Here is an 18586-nt window from a genome sequence, read left to right as displayed (position 1 = left end):
ACTAGTTAAAAGCAGACAGTAACCATACAAAAAAGAAGCCCCACCTCTATCAGAGGTTCACATCACCGTCTCTGTTGTGTTTCTTTTGCAGGTTTACCCTGCAGCTCATCGTAGATACCCGAGGTACACTGAAGCACTAGATTTTCTCCAATCTCTTTACATAAAGTCATGGATTAAAGCCCAGCACCTCACGATAAGATGATCTTATTAAATTGTTCCAAAGCAGGGAGACCAGGACAGTACCTTCACTGGCTGGGTATTACATGTAGTCCCAAATAAAGCACAACACACGTGCTACAACCCAGCTTTTAGTGGAGAAATCACCGCGTGTCCTGCAGTAACGTCCACATGAAGTCATTCACGTTGGGCCTCCTAAAAAACACTAGACAACATCATCTGAGAACAATTCCTTCTGTAAGTTAGGCTGCCCTGTCCTCTCAGAGCTGAAAAGCCCCAAGACTGTCTCAGGTTTAGACCTTTGCTGCTATGCAGGGAACCAGCTACAAATGAAGCTGAGGTTTATCAGCACTTCCACAGAGAAATCCGAGCATCGACCTTGGAAGTACGGCAAGCTCTGCTCCCCTCCCACACCGATTATGCTGAAACTTGACGATAATTGGGCTCTATTTAATAATTACCGTTCCTCTATAATTATCACTTGCTGATTTTTCTCTTTGTTAATGTTTGCAGGGAGCGGGGGGGAGGCTCTTCTGCTGTGCCAGAGAGCTAAAGATGTCTCGGAGTCGAGGCGACACGGGTGTGCTGCTCGCTGCCGCAGTGTTTAAGCGAGCACCGATCAAAACACGCTCCCAAAATCACTCGTGTCACAGTCGACAGTGAAATGCTGGGGCTGCTCGCTTGCCATTTCTACCCCGAGCAAGCCAGACACAAGCTCCAAGGTGCACAGGAGAGGCTAATTAAAGAGTACAGGTGAGCAAGGAGCGCTTCTGAAGAAGCCATTATTATTGAAATGAGACAGCAAGGCAGGAAGGATCCTTAATGAAATGGGGGAGGAAGGGAATTAGAGGGAGAACAAAGTGAAAGGGGGCAGAAGCAGACTGTGAAAAGGAAGGGGGCATGACTGATGGAAGATGTGGCACAGGGATGAAGCCAAATCTGCAATGTTTTTGCTCCCAGTTTGTCCTCTCGAGGCTGAAGGGCTCAGACACCCTCGTTACCAAAGGCCCCCAGCAAATGGTCCAGTATCCTGGGGCTAAAACGTGCTCCTTGTTCATCCCAGACTGCCCTCAGCTGTACATGTCCCAGCTTAGAGAGAGGCTGGCCCTGCTTCAGGGGCCAGGGCAGACCTTTAGCAGGCAGAATCCTTTGCTAATGAGCAAATGCCCTGCAGGATGCTCCAAAGGAGCTGCTGCCAAGCACAGCCCCAGGGCTCCAGGAAAGGTGGCTGCTCGCTTGTCTGGCCTGCAGGATAACCTGCCTGAACAACAGGGAGGCAGTCAGAGGTGAGCCTAATCACCTCCCAGACAAATTTATCCCCGCAAGGCCACTGCCACCTTCTTGCACAGCCCCCCAGAAAAGTGTTTTTCCCCATCTATGCAGCTCAGCGCTGTTCCACCAAGCACAAGGCAGCACTACGGAGCGCTGAATTCAGCTTGTGCCCATGGAGCAGCCTCAGGCTGATGGCTTTTTGGGCACAGCCCCTTTCCCCACAAGCACAGCTGCAATTTTACTTCGTGGACTAAGTAGGAGAGGCTCAGCAGACCACAACAGCCCCTGCTTTGTCAGCTGAAGTCACAACAAAGGCGGAATCCAAGCCCTTGCGTTTCTGTCTTTTGCAGAAAGCATTTTCCCTTGGGTCAGCTGGAGAGCGCAGCCACACAGATTTCTCCTGGCCACCTGGGCTGGATCTGAAACTGCAAGTTACAAAAAAATATTTAAAATAAACAAATAATATATATATATATATGAATCCCTTAAGCCATCTGGAAAATCACTCTGGCTATTCAAAACTTTTTAAGGCAAACTCCTGCCCAGGATCCACGTTATCTTCAAAAATCCATAAAATAGGCAATAGCTGATCCATCTGAGACCCTGTTCCACCTGAGACCACTGCACCACCCTGCTCCCAAGCTTGTCTCAATCCATGGCACTGCTGGTGAAAGGTGTAATCTTCTCCAGCGAGACAGCTACTTCGTGCTCCACGTGCATCGCTGCAGGGCAGGTGCTGTGAGAGGAGAGCTGAGAAACCTTGTCGAAGGACACCTCATTGTATTCCAGCTGTGGAGCAGCATGGGGGAGAAGCTGGGGGTAGCTAAGGGTCACCATTTCCTTCTGATAGGTGCTGTCGTGGTGGTAGGAGACCAGCTCGTTGCTGAAGTTCACCGTCTCCACCGCGTTGCTGGGGCAAAGGTAGGCACAGCCCAAGAGGGTTGCGAAGGCTCTCCGAAAATCTGCGTTGAAGGCGTAGATGATGGGATTGAGGGAAGAGTTGGCCCAGCCGAACCAGACAAAGATGCTGAAGACGGTCTCGCTGACGCAAGGCAGCTCTCCTGGCTTGTGGAGGTCAAGATCACAAAAGGGCACCATGCAGTTGAGCACGAAAAAAGGCAGCCAGCAGAAGACAAAGACACCCATGATGATGGAGAGGGTCTTGAGGACCTTGGTCTCCTTCTTGAAGGAGTTCTTCAGGGAGGCTCCATGAGGGCAGTCGCTGTTGTGGCAGCTTTGGGCATGTTCCACTGCTCTCTCCAGGGAGGAGATCCTGCGGATCTGCCGCCGGGCAATGCGGAAGATGCGGGTGTACGTCACGATCATGATGGCAACGGGGATGTAGAAGCTAACGAGAGAAGACGAGATGGCATAAGTCCTGCTGAGGCTGGAATCACAGCTCTCCTCCTCCCCGGTGCTGTTCACACCCAGCTCCTGCTCCCCATGGAGCTCACGGTCCTTGTGCCACTTCAGCTGCACGGGGATGAAGGAAATCAAGAGGGAGAGCAGCCAAGTCACCGCGATCATGATGAAAGCCACACGCTGTGTCATCCTCCTCTCGTAACGGAAGGGGCTGGAGATGGCCCAGTAGCGATCCACGCTGATGATGCACAAATGGAGGATGGAGGCCGTGGAGCACATGATATCGAAAGCCACCCAAACATCACAGAAAGCCCCGAAGGGCCAGAACCCCGCCACCTCGGTGGCAGCCTTCCAAGGCATCACCAGGACAGCCACGAAGAGGTCAGACACCGCCAAGGAGATCACAAAGAAGTTGGTGACCTTAGAGCGCAAGTGGCTGAACCTGACGACGGCCACGCACACCAGGGTGTTGCCCAGGAGCGTGGAGAGGATGAGAAGGAGAAGCAAGGCAGCTGTCACCCCGCGGAAGGACAACGTGGAGTTGCCTTCCTCCGCCCAGCTCTTCCTGCTCCTGGTGTCATTGATCACAGCCTCCCTTTCCGCGGAGGAATAAAAACCATCCATGGGCTTCCTGTTCCAGTCCTTTGAGGGATTTCACAGTTCAAGTCTCCATCAGCATCCGAAATGCTGTTTCTCCTGCTCTGCTGATGGCTCAGAAGCACCAACAATCCTCCCAGCTCTCACAGCCAGCCAGATGACCCAGCACAAGGAAAAGCACTTGAAGCTCTCACTCTTTTCCAAGCCTCCTGCTGACAGCGCGGCATTTAGTTTTTAATCTTGCCTCCCACCCCACTTTTCTTCCTTTGCAGCCCGCCGTTCACAGAGCTGGCACTCACCTCTGGCGGTTGAGCAAGCTGGGAGGGCTTTGCTGCAAAACCCTTCTCCCTCTCCTCTCTCAGAAGCTCTTCAGCTGTTGATGAGCTCTTGCCTGCTGCAGAATCCCAGTCAATCCCTTTTGTACTGGCCAGGCTGGGACTCGCTGCCAGGCACAAGAGGGAGTTGGGCTCTCGCTGCTCTTGCGGACGGATGCTCTCTGCTCTAAACCAGGCTGCTCTGCTCTCTGCTCTTCCCTCTCCTGCTGTTTGCCTCTGGATTCCACACAGGTGAGAGCTGGCTCTGCCCACACTGGGTCCCCTGCTCACCAGGTCAGCCCTCTGCAAGCTAAGAACAAGGCATGGGGGTCCATCAGCAGGCAAGGTAAGTTGCTTGGGAATTGGGGGTAAAAGAAACATTCAAGTGGGATTTGAGCTGCAAAAATTCCTTCAGGAGAAAAAGAAAACAACAAATAAAACAGAACAAAACAAAACGTCTGTATAAAACTAACTTTTTTTTTTTTCCTTCTGAAAGTATCAGACAAAGCAGTTTTCGGACAGTCTTCTGGTAAAGGTTCCTTATAGGATCAAAGAGGGTACTGAACATTACTTTTTTTGAAAATCCTGAATAAATGAGAATACTTTCAGAAAAAGCGATATACGGTAGTTTCCCGTCCAAGCTCAGCATTCTTTCTTTAAATTTGATTCCTAAATAACTCCATGTTAGCTACCACCTCAGCAATCAACTGTCAGCTGAAAACATTACCCTGAAAATCACGATGCCTTTCCACAGAGCCACTAACCCTATCAGCTAATAGTGCTCATCCCCAAGAGGTCTGCTCGCCAACACTGAGGGGAGAAATGTTGTGGTATTCCGACCTACTAATAAATAATTTAGTCTTGGAAGCAAGCAGACCCCATCCCTCACTTTATAACTGAAAGCACTCTAAGCTAAAGGGCTCCCCTGATAAAGAAACCTCAGAAAACTCCTTCAAGGAGGCAGGTTTCCTCGAGAGCCAGCTCTGGAAGTTGCTTAAATGGGGCCTGCTTTTGAGAAACACTTTACTAGTAAGCTGGCCAAGACACAAAAGGGCGGCAAAAGCTCTCCAAATCAAACTGGAAAAACAAAAAACAAACAAAAAAAAAAAAACAACTGAGGCAGCTCAGCGTTGATTCATTCATTGCATCGATAGCTGTGGTCATGTATCACAAGGACCTCTGCCACTGCTGCCACTTCAGAAGAAAGCAGCAGCCAATCTATACAGCTTCAGCTCAGCAACACGGAGATTTAATTACCCTGACCCCATAACCCAGACTTTGCATAATCCCTGGCAGAGCAGGAACTGCCCAAGAACAACTTCGCAACAAGAGCGCAATTATCCTCTGGAAGATGCAGCACCGAGCAGCTTACTCCTAAAATAAACAGCACGCTTGCTCTGTGACAGGTTAAAGCAACTCGCTGCCTGCATGCCACAGAGTTTACTTCTGAAGGCTTTGTTTAATTAAGCCTCATTAGTTCCGCAGGCTTCCAGCGGGCTCCTGCCAAGTGCCTATGCCGAGCAAGGCAGCTAGATGGCACCAAGAGCCGGCTCACTGCTCAGCCTCGCTCGGCTCTTTTGTGTCAGGCCAGCTCCCTGCCTCCTGTCCAAAATTTCATCATTCAGAGGAAAAGGAGAGCCCTCGAGTTGCCCAGACACCCCAGGGCTCTGGCTGAGTCCCTGTCAGGTTTAATTCATGCATGGAGATGTGCCCCACCTGTGCCCCAAAGGGCGTTTATTTTTCTCACGTTCCCTACACAGGGCATGATTTTGGAGATGTAGGGTACAAGGTGCAGGCAGTGGGATGCTTTCACTGCTCCCCAAGGCAGGGGATCTGTCCTGCAGCGTTCGGTCACAGCAGAGGCTGAGCTGGGAGCTCACAGCTCTTAGGTCACACGTGCTAAGCCAGACGGCGTTCCAGGAAAGTATTCCTTGAGGTACAAGGAAGGCTTCCTCCTCCTCTTCCTCCTCCTCCTCAGGAGCTGAAAACCATTTAAAGAAAGTGCAAGTTGTGTGCAAGGGTGAAATTCTCAAACAGGCTGAGCTGGCAAGGGGAAGATGGGATGGGAAGGGATCCAAAACATTACCCAATTTCCGCCCATCTCAGCACATACCTACGGGGGAAAGGACTGTTAACTCCTCTGTCAGAGGCAAACAAAACACAAGCAGTTCGTCTGGTTCACAGCTCTCCTCCTCCTGCCTGCTCGATGCAATCTTCTCTACAAGGAAAACTCTTCTGCTGTGCTATATCCCTCAACAGCGACTACATTTCCTCGCATAAGCAGCTGCTATTTTTTTTTTTCTGAGAATCAAGTTAAGCACTATTTTATACAGCACTCCAGGATGATAAGATCCCAGCTCAGTGGCAATTCAGCTTTAGGTTTTTATATTTAATTTCCTCACCCAGCAAGAAGTTGCCCTCTATTTCCCTCCCCTGCCGTCTCACCAAGATATATTTCCAATTTGCTATTCAGCCATCTTGATTACATCCCCCACTTTGCATCAAAGGGAGAAAATTACAAGCCACTTCAAATAAAGCAGCAGCTGCTCGGGTGTTAACTCTTCAACGCCTCTTCCAGCACGGCTGGCTCGGAATTACAGGAGGCTGCCTTATGCCTGCAGGAGTCTCTGCACTTTCTTTCACAAGGTGCAAGTTTTGAAAGGAGAGATCTGAGCCTTCCCGGAGCTGCGCTGTAGGCAGCACACAAGAAGCACAGGAGCAAGAAGCTTCCTTCCTGCAAAAAAAGAAGCGTGGCCCTCCAGGGCTGAGCATGCCAGCTTGGAGCAGACCTCTTGCTAGAGTAAACAGGCTCGACTGCCTGCGAATTCAAAGTTTATTTCACGTCTTAGTACCAGGAAAAATTTGTTTTGAGTAGTGCTTATGTGCCAGGTGACTTCATTGATTCATTGTCTTATGACAAAAGGGAAAAAATAGTATTGACGTGCTCAACCGTGCTGCTTAATCGTGATCAGAACAAGGAGTTGGACAAGCAACATCCCCTTCACACAAAAACAAGGGGGCAACCAAACTGACTCAGCAGTTTCTTACACGGCCACAGCAAGGCAGCTTTATGGATGCAGAAGGACGGCGATCGGTGGCACAGGGAAACAGAAGGAGGCACCACAAGAGACTCTGGTTCCTCCTCTCCCCTTTATTACATCTAGGCAGAAAACACAGTGGTTTTTCTCCTGTTTGTTTTACAAAGGAAAGGAATACAGAGCTTCAAGTCATTTCACATCATTCCATGTGCAGCCGGGGTAAACTGCTCGCTGGCCACAGCACACGATCTCTGGCAGCAGTCTGTACTCCCCAACCGAAGTGACAAAGCACCCTAGCTGACACCAGTAACTCCTTCCGTGGCGCTCTGGGGCTCAAGCTGGTTTGTCAGTAATAAACAGGGCACGGAAACTCCAGCCCCAGTTTTCTGTTCCCCCAAGCTGCCACGCACATGGCTCTAGGAGTAGAGTTTGGCACAGGATGAAGCCAGGAGATGAACGGTGACAGGAATACATTCTGAGGCAGGGAGAGGTGCAGAGAAGACTGGTTACAGATCAACACGTTGCTGCACAGACTCTGCGTGCAGAAAGCCCGTGCCCATTTCCCTTCCTAAAGGAATTTGTTTATTTGTGTTAGGTACCAGGCTTTCTGCTTTTTTTTTTTTTAAGTGCATACACATAATAAAAAAGTGACCTGCAAAAGATGACGGTTTCACTTCCACTGGGTAAAGACAACCTCTAAAAACATCTTCAGTTGCTGTGCTTGGTGGTTTTTTGCTTTGTTTTTGCATTAGAAACACACACAGGGTTTTGTTTGGGGGCTTTCTGGTAACCCACAATCTTGTGGGATTGCAACATCAAGACTGAAGGCGAAGATGAGACTGTTACATGAAACCGTCCACTCAGAAAGGGGAAAAAAAATATTTATCCCTTCCCCACCCACCCCAAATCACTCCACATGAGACCTCAAAGCAGATCATCCTGATGCTGTTTTGCGAACAGGGAAGGTACAAAAATAGCAAACAGCTCAAACTCCAAGTAAGAGCAAGCAGAAAAATTTTTCTCCTAGTGACCGCAAACCTTTGTCACCAAGGGCAGCATAAGGAACTCCTTCATTGAAAATCTTTTGCAGGTCTCCCTTTTAAGGCCTTAGTGTCATTACAGAAAGAGGAATTATTTTTGTCTTGTGCTTGCGATTGCTGCCCCCTAGTGCAGCAACAAAATCTCCTACAATTTAACAGTTACAGTGTCTAGTTGTCCACAACCGTGCAAAATACAGACAGGGAGGGATAGAACTACCAACAGGTGCTTAAGCTCGTTGCAGATAAGTACTGTCCTTGACGTAAGGTATGTGCCAAGTGTTTTAAACAACCACACAAACAGCCAAATGTTGAGCAACTGCAATACTGCTGCAACTCAGATTCTCAACATCAGCCACAGCAAAGAAAAAAAAAAAAACAGCACTGTTATGGACATTGAAGAGTTTATCTTCACTGCGTTCCCAGAAGGGAAGACTCAATGTCACGGGTGACTTGGGATAATAAGTCAAATTGAGACCAGTGCAGATGTTGGCACAGAGATGACAAACACCAGCTGGGGCCAGTTCCAGAGTGGATTGTCATGGCAGGAGATCCTGTTGCTTAGCAAGGTGATATTCACGAAGAAGAGGGGACTACTACCCTTCCGTCCCAAAGTTTTAGTCATTAGTTAAGGAACCTTAAGACAACTTCTCAAACTGCGGCAACAGGATGCTGTTGGGTCTTTAGAGATTCAGTCCCAGAGCTGTTTTGGGTTCAGAGGAAGCAGAGGGAGTCTTTTGTGCCAAATCTATAAAGAAAATCACAAGAGAAAGACGTCAGTTTTCATCAGTAAGAGGGACTGGATCAGTCAAGTCCACAACTAACAAACCATTTTGGAGGTTCTCAGTACTGCCAGTATTGCACTGCACTCCCTTGGAAACACATGATTATATTTCACAGAGGATGCTGAGCTGCCTTCTGCTCTGAAATTTGAGAGTATCAGCTGCCCAAAGAGGAAGAAAACTGTATGGACAGTGCTGCGTAATTGCTCTTTAACAGACTGCTGAAAGGAAAACTAAAGTTTCGTTACCCCACCCTGTTAAAGACAGGAGTAGGGAAAACTCCATAAATTCTGATCACTCACTAAATCAATAAAAAGTAGTTTAGTGCTCAGTACAAGCAGACGTAACACCTATCACACAAGACACAGTAAACATTCCAGATACAGAAGAGCACCAACAAGAAGAAACTAACACAAGTTTAGTAAAACAAAGTCCAAGGACGAGATTCCTGATAGGGCCTTCAACTTTCCCTGTGACTCATGGCGGAATGTCCAGGTGCAATCTCTAGCAATGAGGGCAACTCTTTCAAGACTGAACCTGGAAGTCAAAGGCAATGTCACTGAGCTCCTGGCAGAGAAAGCAGGAGAGCTTGCCTCCGATTGCATAACTGGAAGTGGGAAAGATTCTGGCTCAGACTTCAGTTCTGCTTTCATTTTGCAAGGCTGTCATCGATCCTAGTAACAGCTAGCTAACATAGCCTGCTGACATCCATACCTCCATCACAAAGAGAGAGCTTTTCCAATTCAGCTTCGAGCTCAGCATCTGAAATGGCTGGATTCAGCACCTTCTGGGGAACAGGAGGCAGGTCTACGGGCTCCCTAGTCGAGTCCTGGAGGAGACTGTCCAGCTCCTTCTCAAGTTCCTCGGTATCCATCTCTGCCAAGTAAAGAAAACAGTCAGTTGCTAGCAAAAGTATGTACCATCTTCACATACAGACTGAAGTCTGAGTTTAACAGAGTTATTACTGCCCACCTCCCCCCTTTGTTACTCATAGTAATAATAAGGAACTCCCTGGACTTCTTCCAAGGGTGAAAATTCAGTCTTTATCTCAGAGAAAAGCTATTCCTCTAGACGCCTTTGTGCTGAGGCCTCTAAGGGTAAGAAAACATTTCAGCAGAGACAAACAAGCTGCAGCACCACACAGGCCAGAAGAAAAAGAACACCGCTTAGGAATAAAAAAAGGAAAAACAAAGCAGCAGCCACTCTAAAAATAAATTTACATCAACACTACACAACTCTGAGGTGAAATCCTCCAAGACTGCAGGGATTTGGAGGTGCACAAATGCTGATTCTCCCACAACCCACTGTCAGAGACTGTAACTCCTTGTCAGTCACCATTCCCTCTGAAGGCACTGGTAGCAACATCCTTGGTATTTTAGTAACAGCCTGTCCTTCCAGGACATATACAGGGAGGCAGCAGAGAAGGGATGGCAGCAGGACCACGAGCAGAGAATGAAAGCCCCCAAACATACCTAGACCATTGATTCCTGCTCCAGCCAGAGTCTGGGCTACTTCGTCTTGAGTATCACAAAGCTGAGGGGAAGAAACAACAACACAGTTTGATATAGAATACAAGCTCTTCTGTCTTACCGTAGCCAAAAGCAGAACTAGCAACCAATAAATAAATCAGAAGTTGCCTTAAAGGCAGCAGGCACTACATGACTGGTTGTAAAAGCAGTAACAGAGAGGATGATTTAGTAAGTGCTGCAAGACCAAGTGACATGCCTGAGGAAACAAACTTGAAACAGAAGAAAATCCTCCCAATTCTAGCTGCTTCATGTAAGTAACATGCTTACAGAGGCTTATGCTAGCAAAGGAAGGAAGCTATAGATCAACATCTCAGCTATGGAATGTTTAAGTACGTGGAGCTGAAGTTGCTGAAGAAGTAACCCTTTTCTGTCTTCTACACCAACTTACGCAGACAGATTGCTCTCTTCATCGCCATTAATTCAGAAAATTTCCATTTTCCTTCCTCAATTGCAGATGATTACAGGTTAGGCAGTTTAAGACCCTGTTTTATGCACGTAGGTGCATTCCAGCTTCCAAAAGCTGGACTTGTATTTCTTTTTAATACATCTCACTAAGTGTCTTCTAGGAAAGCTGTGTGCTTGCACAACATTGGTTACCAAAGAGCACATAAAGTGCGCAAGTTTAACGTAAGTTGTGACTATTAGGCAGCAGTAAATGCAATTATGTAAAACCAGACCCAGCTGGTTATTTGAATACTTCTGCTCGCTGACCTAAAAAAGATCGACTCTTTTGCTCTGCTGACATACAGAACAGAAAGCAAGCAGCACCAGATGCCTCAGCATTAATATCGGGGCAAATCTGCTGTGCACATCTATGCACTGCTCGCTTATTTTTATGTGCTCTTATCTCAGTACCTCTTGTATTCGATCCACCAGGTTCTCCGCCTTCTCCACAGTAACATCCTTCATAGACAGTTTCAGAGCTCCCACGCCAGCCTGATAGGCATTAAACACCTTGAAGGGAGAGAAAGAAGCACACATTAACTAAAACAAAATAGGCAGCATAAACTCCTCTCAAGACCCACTATCCAAGCAGGATTTGCAGGGAAACATCAGCGCACACAAAGCAGAGCCACAGGCAGGTTTATTCGGAGCAATACCCAAATATCAGACTTGCTGTTTCCTAGAGCAGAGAATAGAATCTCACCAGCCCTCACACATGAGCTCTGAGGAGCAGGTAAAGCACAAAGGAGAAGCACGAGGCTAAGGTGAGAGGCACAAGACAATATTAACACTACCATCTGGTCAGTCTGGGAGGCGTATATGCGATCCAAGATCCCTTGCACTGCATCCAGCTTGGAATGAAGCTCTTCAATGCGCCTCTCTGTCCTCCGTTTCGACTTCAGACACCTCAGCGCCTGGAGACATTAGATACATAGACCTGGATCACAAACCAGGCAGCAGTCAAAGGAAGCATAAAAGAACAATCCCCACACTAGAAGGCAAGTGCACAGCTGGTTTTACACACTAGATGTTCCCATTTCTCTTCACCACATCACTCTGGTCAAATATATCCATACCTTCACCTTAAGGAGACCTTTGGCCTCAGAAAATAAACACATCTAAGTTTAACTAGACAATACCAGACCTGGTCGTTACCTGTAGTTACGGACCAGCTCTAAGACACTTAACTTGTAGTTCCTCCCCAGTAGAACAGCACTTACCAATTGCTTTTTGCCAGCTCTACAAGCACTCCGGGCATCTTCTTTACACCTGTACAGATGCAACAAGGAAAGAAAGATCATTTCTTTGCAAGCAGTAGTGTTTTTACAAACCGGCAGCCACCCTCACTACCTTGCTCTGATGTCCAAGTACCACTGCCTTTCAGATCCAGCCACCCTCAAGCCACTTTTGCTTTTCACAAGTAGCCCTTGAAGGCACGCCAGATCTTTGCAAAGCTTGCAACACCCACTCACTACATGTTGTTTTCAAGGAACAAAGACTAGGAAACCTGCCCTAGGGCATCACTGGAAATACCACGTTTACTAAGTGGGAAAGAATGACTTGCACTTGGAGGAGGCAGCTTCATCCTTAACTACATCACAGGAGCACAAAGTTTTGTATCATACGGAAGTTCTGCCCGCCACCCGTCCCCAAATTACTTTTCTGCTTCCTGGGAAAGGGACTCCACCTTCTGTGACAGCAGCTGTTCGCTCTGCATCAACTGATACACCCCAATGTCCACATCATTCATCGGGGACACTTTGGCATGAAGACCTCGGGCAAACTTCACGATCTAAAGAAAAAAAAACAAACAAACAATACATGCTCAAGTTGCTTTGTCTCCAGAATTTGTGCCTGCACTAGAAATATTTTCATCCTAATGAAAGGAAAAGATGCTTTTATATCTGGTTGTGTTCAAGCCTTGTAACAGAGTTAAGGAGTCATGCCAGTCACCATTTAATTCGATATTAAACCAGGCAGGATCAAGCGATGTCAGCACGGAAACAGAAGGCCTCAGAGGAACACCCTGAAGATTTCAACCTGTCCTAGTGCTTTGAACAGCATACAACAACATTACACTTTCAAATACTTCAGTACTAAACCGTACAGTGCAGAATATTACAGGCAAACATGCCACCTCAGAGGAAAGAAAGCCTGTGTAGTTACTGGCAGCTGGGAAAACCCTTGCACCACCAATTCCAGTGGTGTGGAACAATTTTAGTTGGGCACCTGGGAACAGTCAACCTGAGAGGAGACAACTCCAATATCTGCCAAGTTGTTACCTCTCAGATTACATGGGTAATATTACATATGTCTGATGGTGGAAAGCAAGAACCCATCACACATTTATGATGTCGGAGTCCACAGAATTGACTCCTCCAAACAAAGAATGCCTACTTTTAGCCAATGAAGTATTCCTTCCAGCCAGGTGAAATGCAAGACAGGGATTATACCACCCAAAAGCAGTCACCTTTACCCTGTACCTTCTCTCCATTCTGTTCCAGGATTGTGACCCTCTTTTCCTTTTGCAGCTGGAGCAGCAACAAGTAGAACGTCCTTTCATCCGGACAAACACTGGCACAGAGGGAACGCAGCTCTGAGAGGGCAACAACAGGGTGAGAAGAAAGCGCAGAGTTCTGGTACAGGCGATAGACTTCCTCTGCCTTCTCCTGAAAGGAAAAAACAGGACTGTCTATTAGCCTACGCAGGACTTTTCCTTTTCTCATGGCCACTGCCAAGTCCACACCTGCTTCCGCCCACACATTTAAGTTGAAAAGTTGGACGCATCACGTTTGAGACTTTCAAAATGAGTTCGAAGTAATATTAAGAAGCAATCACAGAACTCCTAAAACACCATAGCTAGTGCAATACAAAATAATTTTCCACCACAACCGAAGCTACACTGCACAAGTTGTCTGTGCAAATACTACAGAACAACCTAACAACCATGCAGTAAGCAAGTCGGCCTCCTCACTTCTTGAAACTCCCCTCCCACCCAGTTTAAACCCCAAACTAACTTTTTAATCCACACTCTAACTGTACTCAGTGCCATTTTGCATCACTAGCAGAGGAAAGACAAAAGCTTTCCCCGTTCCAAGTGTGAGTTACAGTTCACAGAAGACTAGAGAACAACTCTTCCCATCAATTCCCAAATTCCATATCAAGGCTTGTGATTTTCCAGACACCTTTTTAAAGTTTTTCTCCTCTCCCATGCACACACCCTCTGAAAAGACTGCGGAATCCCTGCTGCAGAGGACAGGCACTGTATGCTGCCAGAGTAACTACAAATAAAGGAACACATCTAAGGAGTTCTCACATTTCTTCCAGTCTCTAAAGAGGCCACTTGCAGGCAACAGCAGCAAGTCCTGGTGCTAATTTTACCAGGCAATGAGTAGCACTGAAAAAGGGCCCCAAGGTCTCGGCTGGTCAGCACAGCAGCGCCCCGTTTAGACAGCCACAATGAGCTGCGTGAGTTCACAACGCAACCCACACGTCTACCACCAACAATGTGCCAAAAAAAAAAAAAAAAGTGGGGTTGAGGGAATTTAACAGCAGCTCTAATCACGTCTGAAAAAGAAAATCGAAAGCAAACACTGAGAAGTGAAAGCAGCCTTTAATAAGGCCAGTTCAGCAGAGATGTGACACATCAGACTGACAGCCAGTGCCTTCTGCCACCCCTCTGCCTACTACAGAAGGGGCTCAGGCTGCAGGTTTCTCTCACACTACACTTGTACTAACTCCAACCTGAGGTGTGCAGCGGCATCACAGCGCGCTGCTTGGCTTCCTGGACTGCCCAGAAAGCCTGTGCTCACTGCTTGGAAGCCAACAACAAGGCTTCACATTCAACAAACATAAATAGAAACTATTTCTTATCCACACGTTATCCCAGCCATCTCTCTGCCCTCTACCTTTGTACTCCTTAGGTGTATAAAAGCCTGATGGTAGCCTTCTATTCAGTCCTGATCCCTCTTTGCTAGCGCAAAATTCCTCATGGATTTTTCTAGAGATGCATAATCTCAAGGAAACACTCAGCAACACTCACCTGAAGCAGCTCCACATAAATCAGGACCTCCTCTTCCTCGGGTACCTTACTGTCGCCCAGCACGCTCGAGAGAGTCCACTTCAGGGGCTTCAGGATGAAGACTCCCACGCCCCAGGAGATCCAGCTGCTGTCCACGCTGGCCATGAAGTCTGCCTCCCTCTGCATCTTGCCGCGCCTAGAGAAAAGGCACGGGCAGAACTGAGTACGGTCAACCTTAATCCCTTCCGCTGGCAGCACGGAAAAGTGGCAGCATGGAGAACTACGAATCAAAACATTGCTCTACGGGCTGTGCATCCAAAATCCCTAGTAGAGTTTTCTAACAGCTTCTAGCTAAAATTCGACACGTTACTGATGTGTCCAGAACTGATGAGGTGTGGAAGGCCACTTGCAAGTTTCAAAACTACTTCATCTGTGCATTAAATCGCAAACAAAGAAGTGAAACCTCTAGATGTGACAGCAGTTACAGTCCACACGTGCAGATTCAGCTAAACCGTGCTGGTTTTGAACATTTCCAGGGGACAGCACACACCATTTGCTGCCGGCTCTCCACAAGCACCGTTTCAGGGAACGTAACCCAATTTAACACAGAACTCCTTCCTGCACCCACGTCTTCCCAGCACAGCTTTTCCCTCAAAGCTCCTGCTCTCCCCTACCTCCTGCAAGCCCCAAGGCACGTCCCTTGTGGGACACAGCCCCGAGCTCCTGACCCCTGGCCCTGCTTTACCTCGCTCAGAGCTGCCTCCTCCCCCCTACACAACAACCCCACATTCCCTCACAACCTCTCTGCGCTCCCCTCTGCTTTGCAAAGCCGTGGCACGGCACAACGCTTCTTCGTGCTCTCCCCCACACCCAGTGCTCAGCACCTGTGGGCACAAACAGCACCAAACCTCGCCTCACATCTCCCCATACCCCAGCATTTACCCAGCATCTTGCTGCACTCTCCCTGCCACGGATACAGCCGGCAGCTTTCAAGCTCCTCTCCTTCCAACACCAACCTCCTGAAGCAGCCCCAGCACCCCCCCAAACATCCCCAACACCCCTCTTCCTACGCACCCCACTACAGGCTCCCCACCACAGTGCTAAGTGCACCTCCAGGAGTGAGGCCCCCTTCTGTGCACCCCTATCATGCAGGGCTCCCCTCAAAATTATACACAGAGCCCCCCAGGCTGCCCTCTAGCCCCTCACTATTCCCTTGAACCCCATAACAGGGACAGGCAGGCTGTCCTACAGCCCCCCACTGTTCCCTTAAGCCCCATAACAGTGGGGCTGGCTGTCCTACAGCTCCCCAATACTCTCTTAAGCCCCATAATGGGGGGAGCAAGCTGTCCTACAGCCCCCCACTGTTCCCTAGTGCCATATAACAAGGGGACAGGCTTCCCTACAGTCCCCCACTACTCCCTACTGTTCCATAACAGAGGGGCAGGCTGTCCTACAGCTCTACAAGCCCATAATGGGAGGAGCAAGCTGTCCTACAGCCCCCCCACTACTCCCTACTGCCCCATAACAGGGGGACAGACTGCCCTACATCCCCCCACCGTTCCCTTAAGCCCTATAATGGGGAGCTGGCTGCCCTCCAGCCCCCCACTCCTCCCCTAAACCCCATAACAGCCGCGTGCATGCCTCAGATCCCCCCCCCACCCCCTCACAACCCACCTACGCCCCCTCCCCCCGCTCCCTGCCCCCCATCCCCCCCCAGGTACCTGAGCAGCTCCCTCAGCACCGTGCCGAGGCCCAGCGGGACGCTGCCCCTCCTCTCGAAGCCGTTCTGCAGCTCCCTCAGGCAGGTGCGCACCGCGCCGCGGCGCCGGCCGCGGGCCAGCACCAGGCCGACCCAGAAGGCCATCTTGCTGTCCCACTCGGTGCTGTTCACCTCGCGGCTCTGCTTGAAGGCCGAAAAGAGGAAAGCCATACGCTCGTCGTCCGTCTCCCACTCCGGGGGCAGGTCCCCGGCCGGGGCCGGCCCAGGGGGGGCCCTCCCCGGGCTGCACATCTACGCGAGCCCCCGGCTCCGCCGCGGCCTCCGCCCGGCCGGGACCCGCCTGGTTGCTAAGGAAACGCCGCGCGCATGCGCGCTGCCGCTCCGCCCCCCCCCTCCCCGCGCACGGGTACGGGCGTGCGCATGCGCGGTTGTCCCCCCCCGTCCGTCCCCTCACAGGGCATGGCGGCCATGTTGTTGGGGGAGGGGGGGGGGAGAATTGGAGTTATGGAATTGTTAAGGTTGGAAAGTTCCAAAATTGTCTGGTCTAACTGTTGCTCTGTTGTCACTGACGCCTGCTAAACCGTGTTCCTAAAGCACCACGTACATTTCCTTGAATGCCACCAGGGGCGCCGATGCCATCGCTTCAGTCCCTGTGCATCGCATTTAATGTGTGACTGCTTTTTGGGGGATTCGCTTCAGCTCCTCCAAATGGCGCCTTTGGGGGCTATCACGCACTAAACCATGTCCCTAAAGCACTACATACATCTCCTTGAACACCCCCAGTGACAGTGATGCCACCACTTCCCTGTGCATCCCATTTAATATCTAACTGCTTTTGGGGGGATTTGCCTCAGCTCCTCCAAATGACACTTTTGGGGGGCTATCGCCTACTAAACCATGTCCCTAATCACCACATACATTTCCTTGAACATCCCCAGAAACAGTTACACCACCACCTCCCTATGCAACCCATTCCAATGCCTGACCACTCTTTGGGGGATTCGCCCGAATCATTTTGGGGGATTCATCTCCTCCAAATGGCACCCTTGGGGGGCTTGGTGTTGTTTTGGGGCTCATCAGCACGTCCCAAGCCCTCGGTAATAGCCATAAAGGGTTGTGCTGAGGCAGCTGAGGGTTTGGTGCGTGGTGGCTGAGCCAGCACCTCACAGCATCACCCCAAAACCAAGCTGGAACCCGCAGGGCGCTGCGTTGTTGTCGGCAGCCAGTTGTGTGGTCACTTCTGGAAAATTGTGCTGTACACGTTTAAACCCCCAAAACCGTGCCGGGCTGTGTCAGTGACGTAGCACGCCGCTGCGGTGAGCGCAGCCATCCCAGCACCTGGCCCCTCTGAACACACATCTGGTGCTTGGTGGTGGTTGCTGTGGGGTTTAAATGTACAAACAGCACGCACAAAGTGCTCCCAGCACAGCCCTGGCGGATGCTTGTAGCACACCACAGCTACCCCAGCCTGACCTTGCTGGGGCTGGTGAGAGGTTTGGTGGTGGCAGCACCGCTTTGCAGGTTCTCGGGTTGCATCTAGCATCAACAGAAGTTAGCTTTCCTGTCCTTTCACCTGATTTTTTTTTTTTTCCTCCCTCCTGCTTCTCATGCATGATTTCCATTTCTCCTGGCTGCCCAGGAGCAATACCCTGGTATCATGCAAATATCAGGATGCAGGAGAAGGGAGGCATGGCACTCAGGGATTTCTTCATGCAAAGTCTGACGTTTTCAGAGCAAAGCTCGATGTTGCTAAAAGAAGGGGAGGCAAGCGCTGTTGCTTAAGCAGCGCTGCCAAGTTCTGGGTATTTCTATAGCTTCGCGTTCACCATATGTGCTATTTCTTGCCCACAGAAGAAGGCAACAGATCAGTTTTTTGGCAGAAGGTTGCTGCTCCCCTTCCTGCACTGAGCCCGGGTTTCTCAGGCTACAGAGGCTGCTGCTGCCATGGGGTGTCACACCAGGGACCCAGAGCTCCCTCCTGGTGTCCAGGGGCTGCAGAGGATGGCAGCAAGTGGGCTTTGGTGCCTGCAGAGCAGGGGAAAAACCAGGCAGTGTCTGGGAGCTTGGCATTAGGGTGCCTTGTCCCTTGTGGGTGCTGAGTAGCTGAGGGTATAACCAGCCATTGCACGACGGAGACAAAACCAAAACCACCTCCAGTGTGTGCACTTTACAGGCATCCCAGGTGTGTTTGGTGTCCTTGGGAGGCACAGAGGGAAGGATTGTTTTGGTTTGTGTGTGTGTAATTCCTTCCTCACCAGCTCTGAGTCAGCCCTGGTGGCATGTATGCCTGCAG

The 18586-nt window shown here is 49.6% G+C and overlaps 2 protein-coding genes across 2 annotated transcripts; both read right to left on the bottom strand.

The window, feature by feature from the left end:
• Window positions 1–1971: 1971 nt before the first annotated feature.
• LOC119713451 (D(1) dopamine receptor) lies at window positions 1972–3582 on the bottom strand. Its single transcript, XM_038166806.2, has one exon. The coding sequence runs from the start codon at window positions 3433–3435 to the stop codon at window positions 2098–2100; it is 1338 nt and encodes a 445-aa protein (XP_038022734.2). The 5' UTR covers window positions 3436–3582; the 3' UTR covers window positions 1972–2097.
• Window positions 3583–6853: 3271 nt separating this feature from the next.
• CHMP7 (charged multivesicular body protein 7) lies at window positions 6854–16661 on the bottom strand. The gene is made up of 10 exons (XM_038167002.2): window positions 16295–16661; window positions 14595–14769; window positions 13036–13221; window positions 12211–12344; window positions 11773–11821; window positions 11347–11466; window positions 10964–11062; window positions 10052–10112; window positions 9294–9455; window positions 6854–8545 (listed from the first exon to the last, which is right to left on the bottom strand). Exons 1-10 carry the CDS (start codon window positions 16582–16584, stop codon window positions 8481–8483), a joined length of 1341 nt encoding a protein of 446 aa, XP_038022930.1. The 5' UTR covers window positions 16585–16661; the 3' UTR covers window positions 6854–8480.
• Between the last annotated feature and the right edge of the window lie 1925 nt (window positions 16662–18586).

Source organism: Anas platyrhynchos, chromosome 23, assembly GCF_047663525.1.
Source record: "Anas platyrhynchos isolate ZD024472 breed Pekin duck chromosome 23, IASCAAS_PekinDuck_T2T, whole genome shotgun sequence".
NCBI classification, from domain to species: domain Eukaryota; kingdom Metazoa; phylum Chordata; class Aves; order Anseriformes; family Anatidae; genus Anas; species Anas platyrhynchos.
Note: the sequence above shows the minus strand (reverse complement) of the source record. Positions and strands in the feature narration are given on the sequence as shown.

Bases quoted from the DNA above. Each gene is read 5' to 3' on its own strand.
- LOC119713451 (XM_038166806.2), bottom strand. From the start codon at position 3,435: ATGGATGGTTTTTATTCCTCCGCGGAAAGGGAGGCTGTGATCAATGAC.
- CHMP7 (XM_038167002.2), bottom strand. From the start codon at position 16,584: ATGTGCAGCCCGGGGAGGGCCCCCCCTGGGCCGGCCCCGGCCGGGGAC. The intron at 11,822-12,210 runs GTAATTTGGGGA...GCATCTGTACAG, and splicing joins CTTTCCCAGGAAGCAGAAAA to GTGTAAAGAAGATGCCCGGA. The intron at 11,063-11,346 runs GTAGTGTTAATA...TCTCCCTTCAAG, and splicing joins CCTCCCAGACTGACCAGATG to GTGTTTAATGCCTATCAGGC.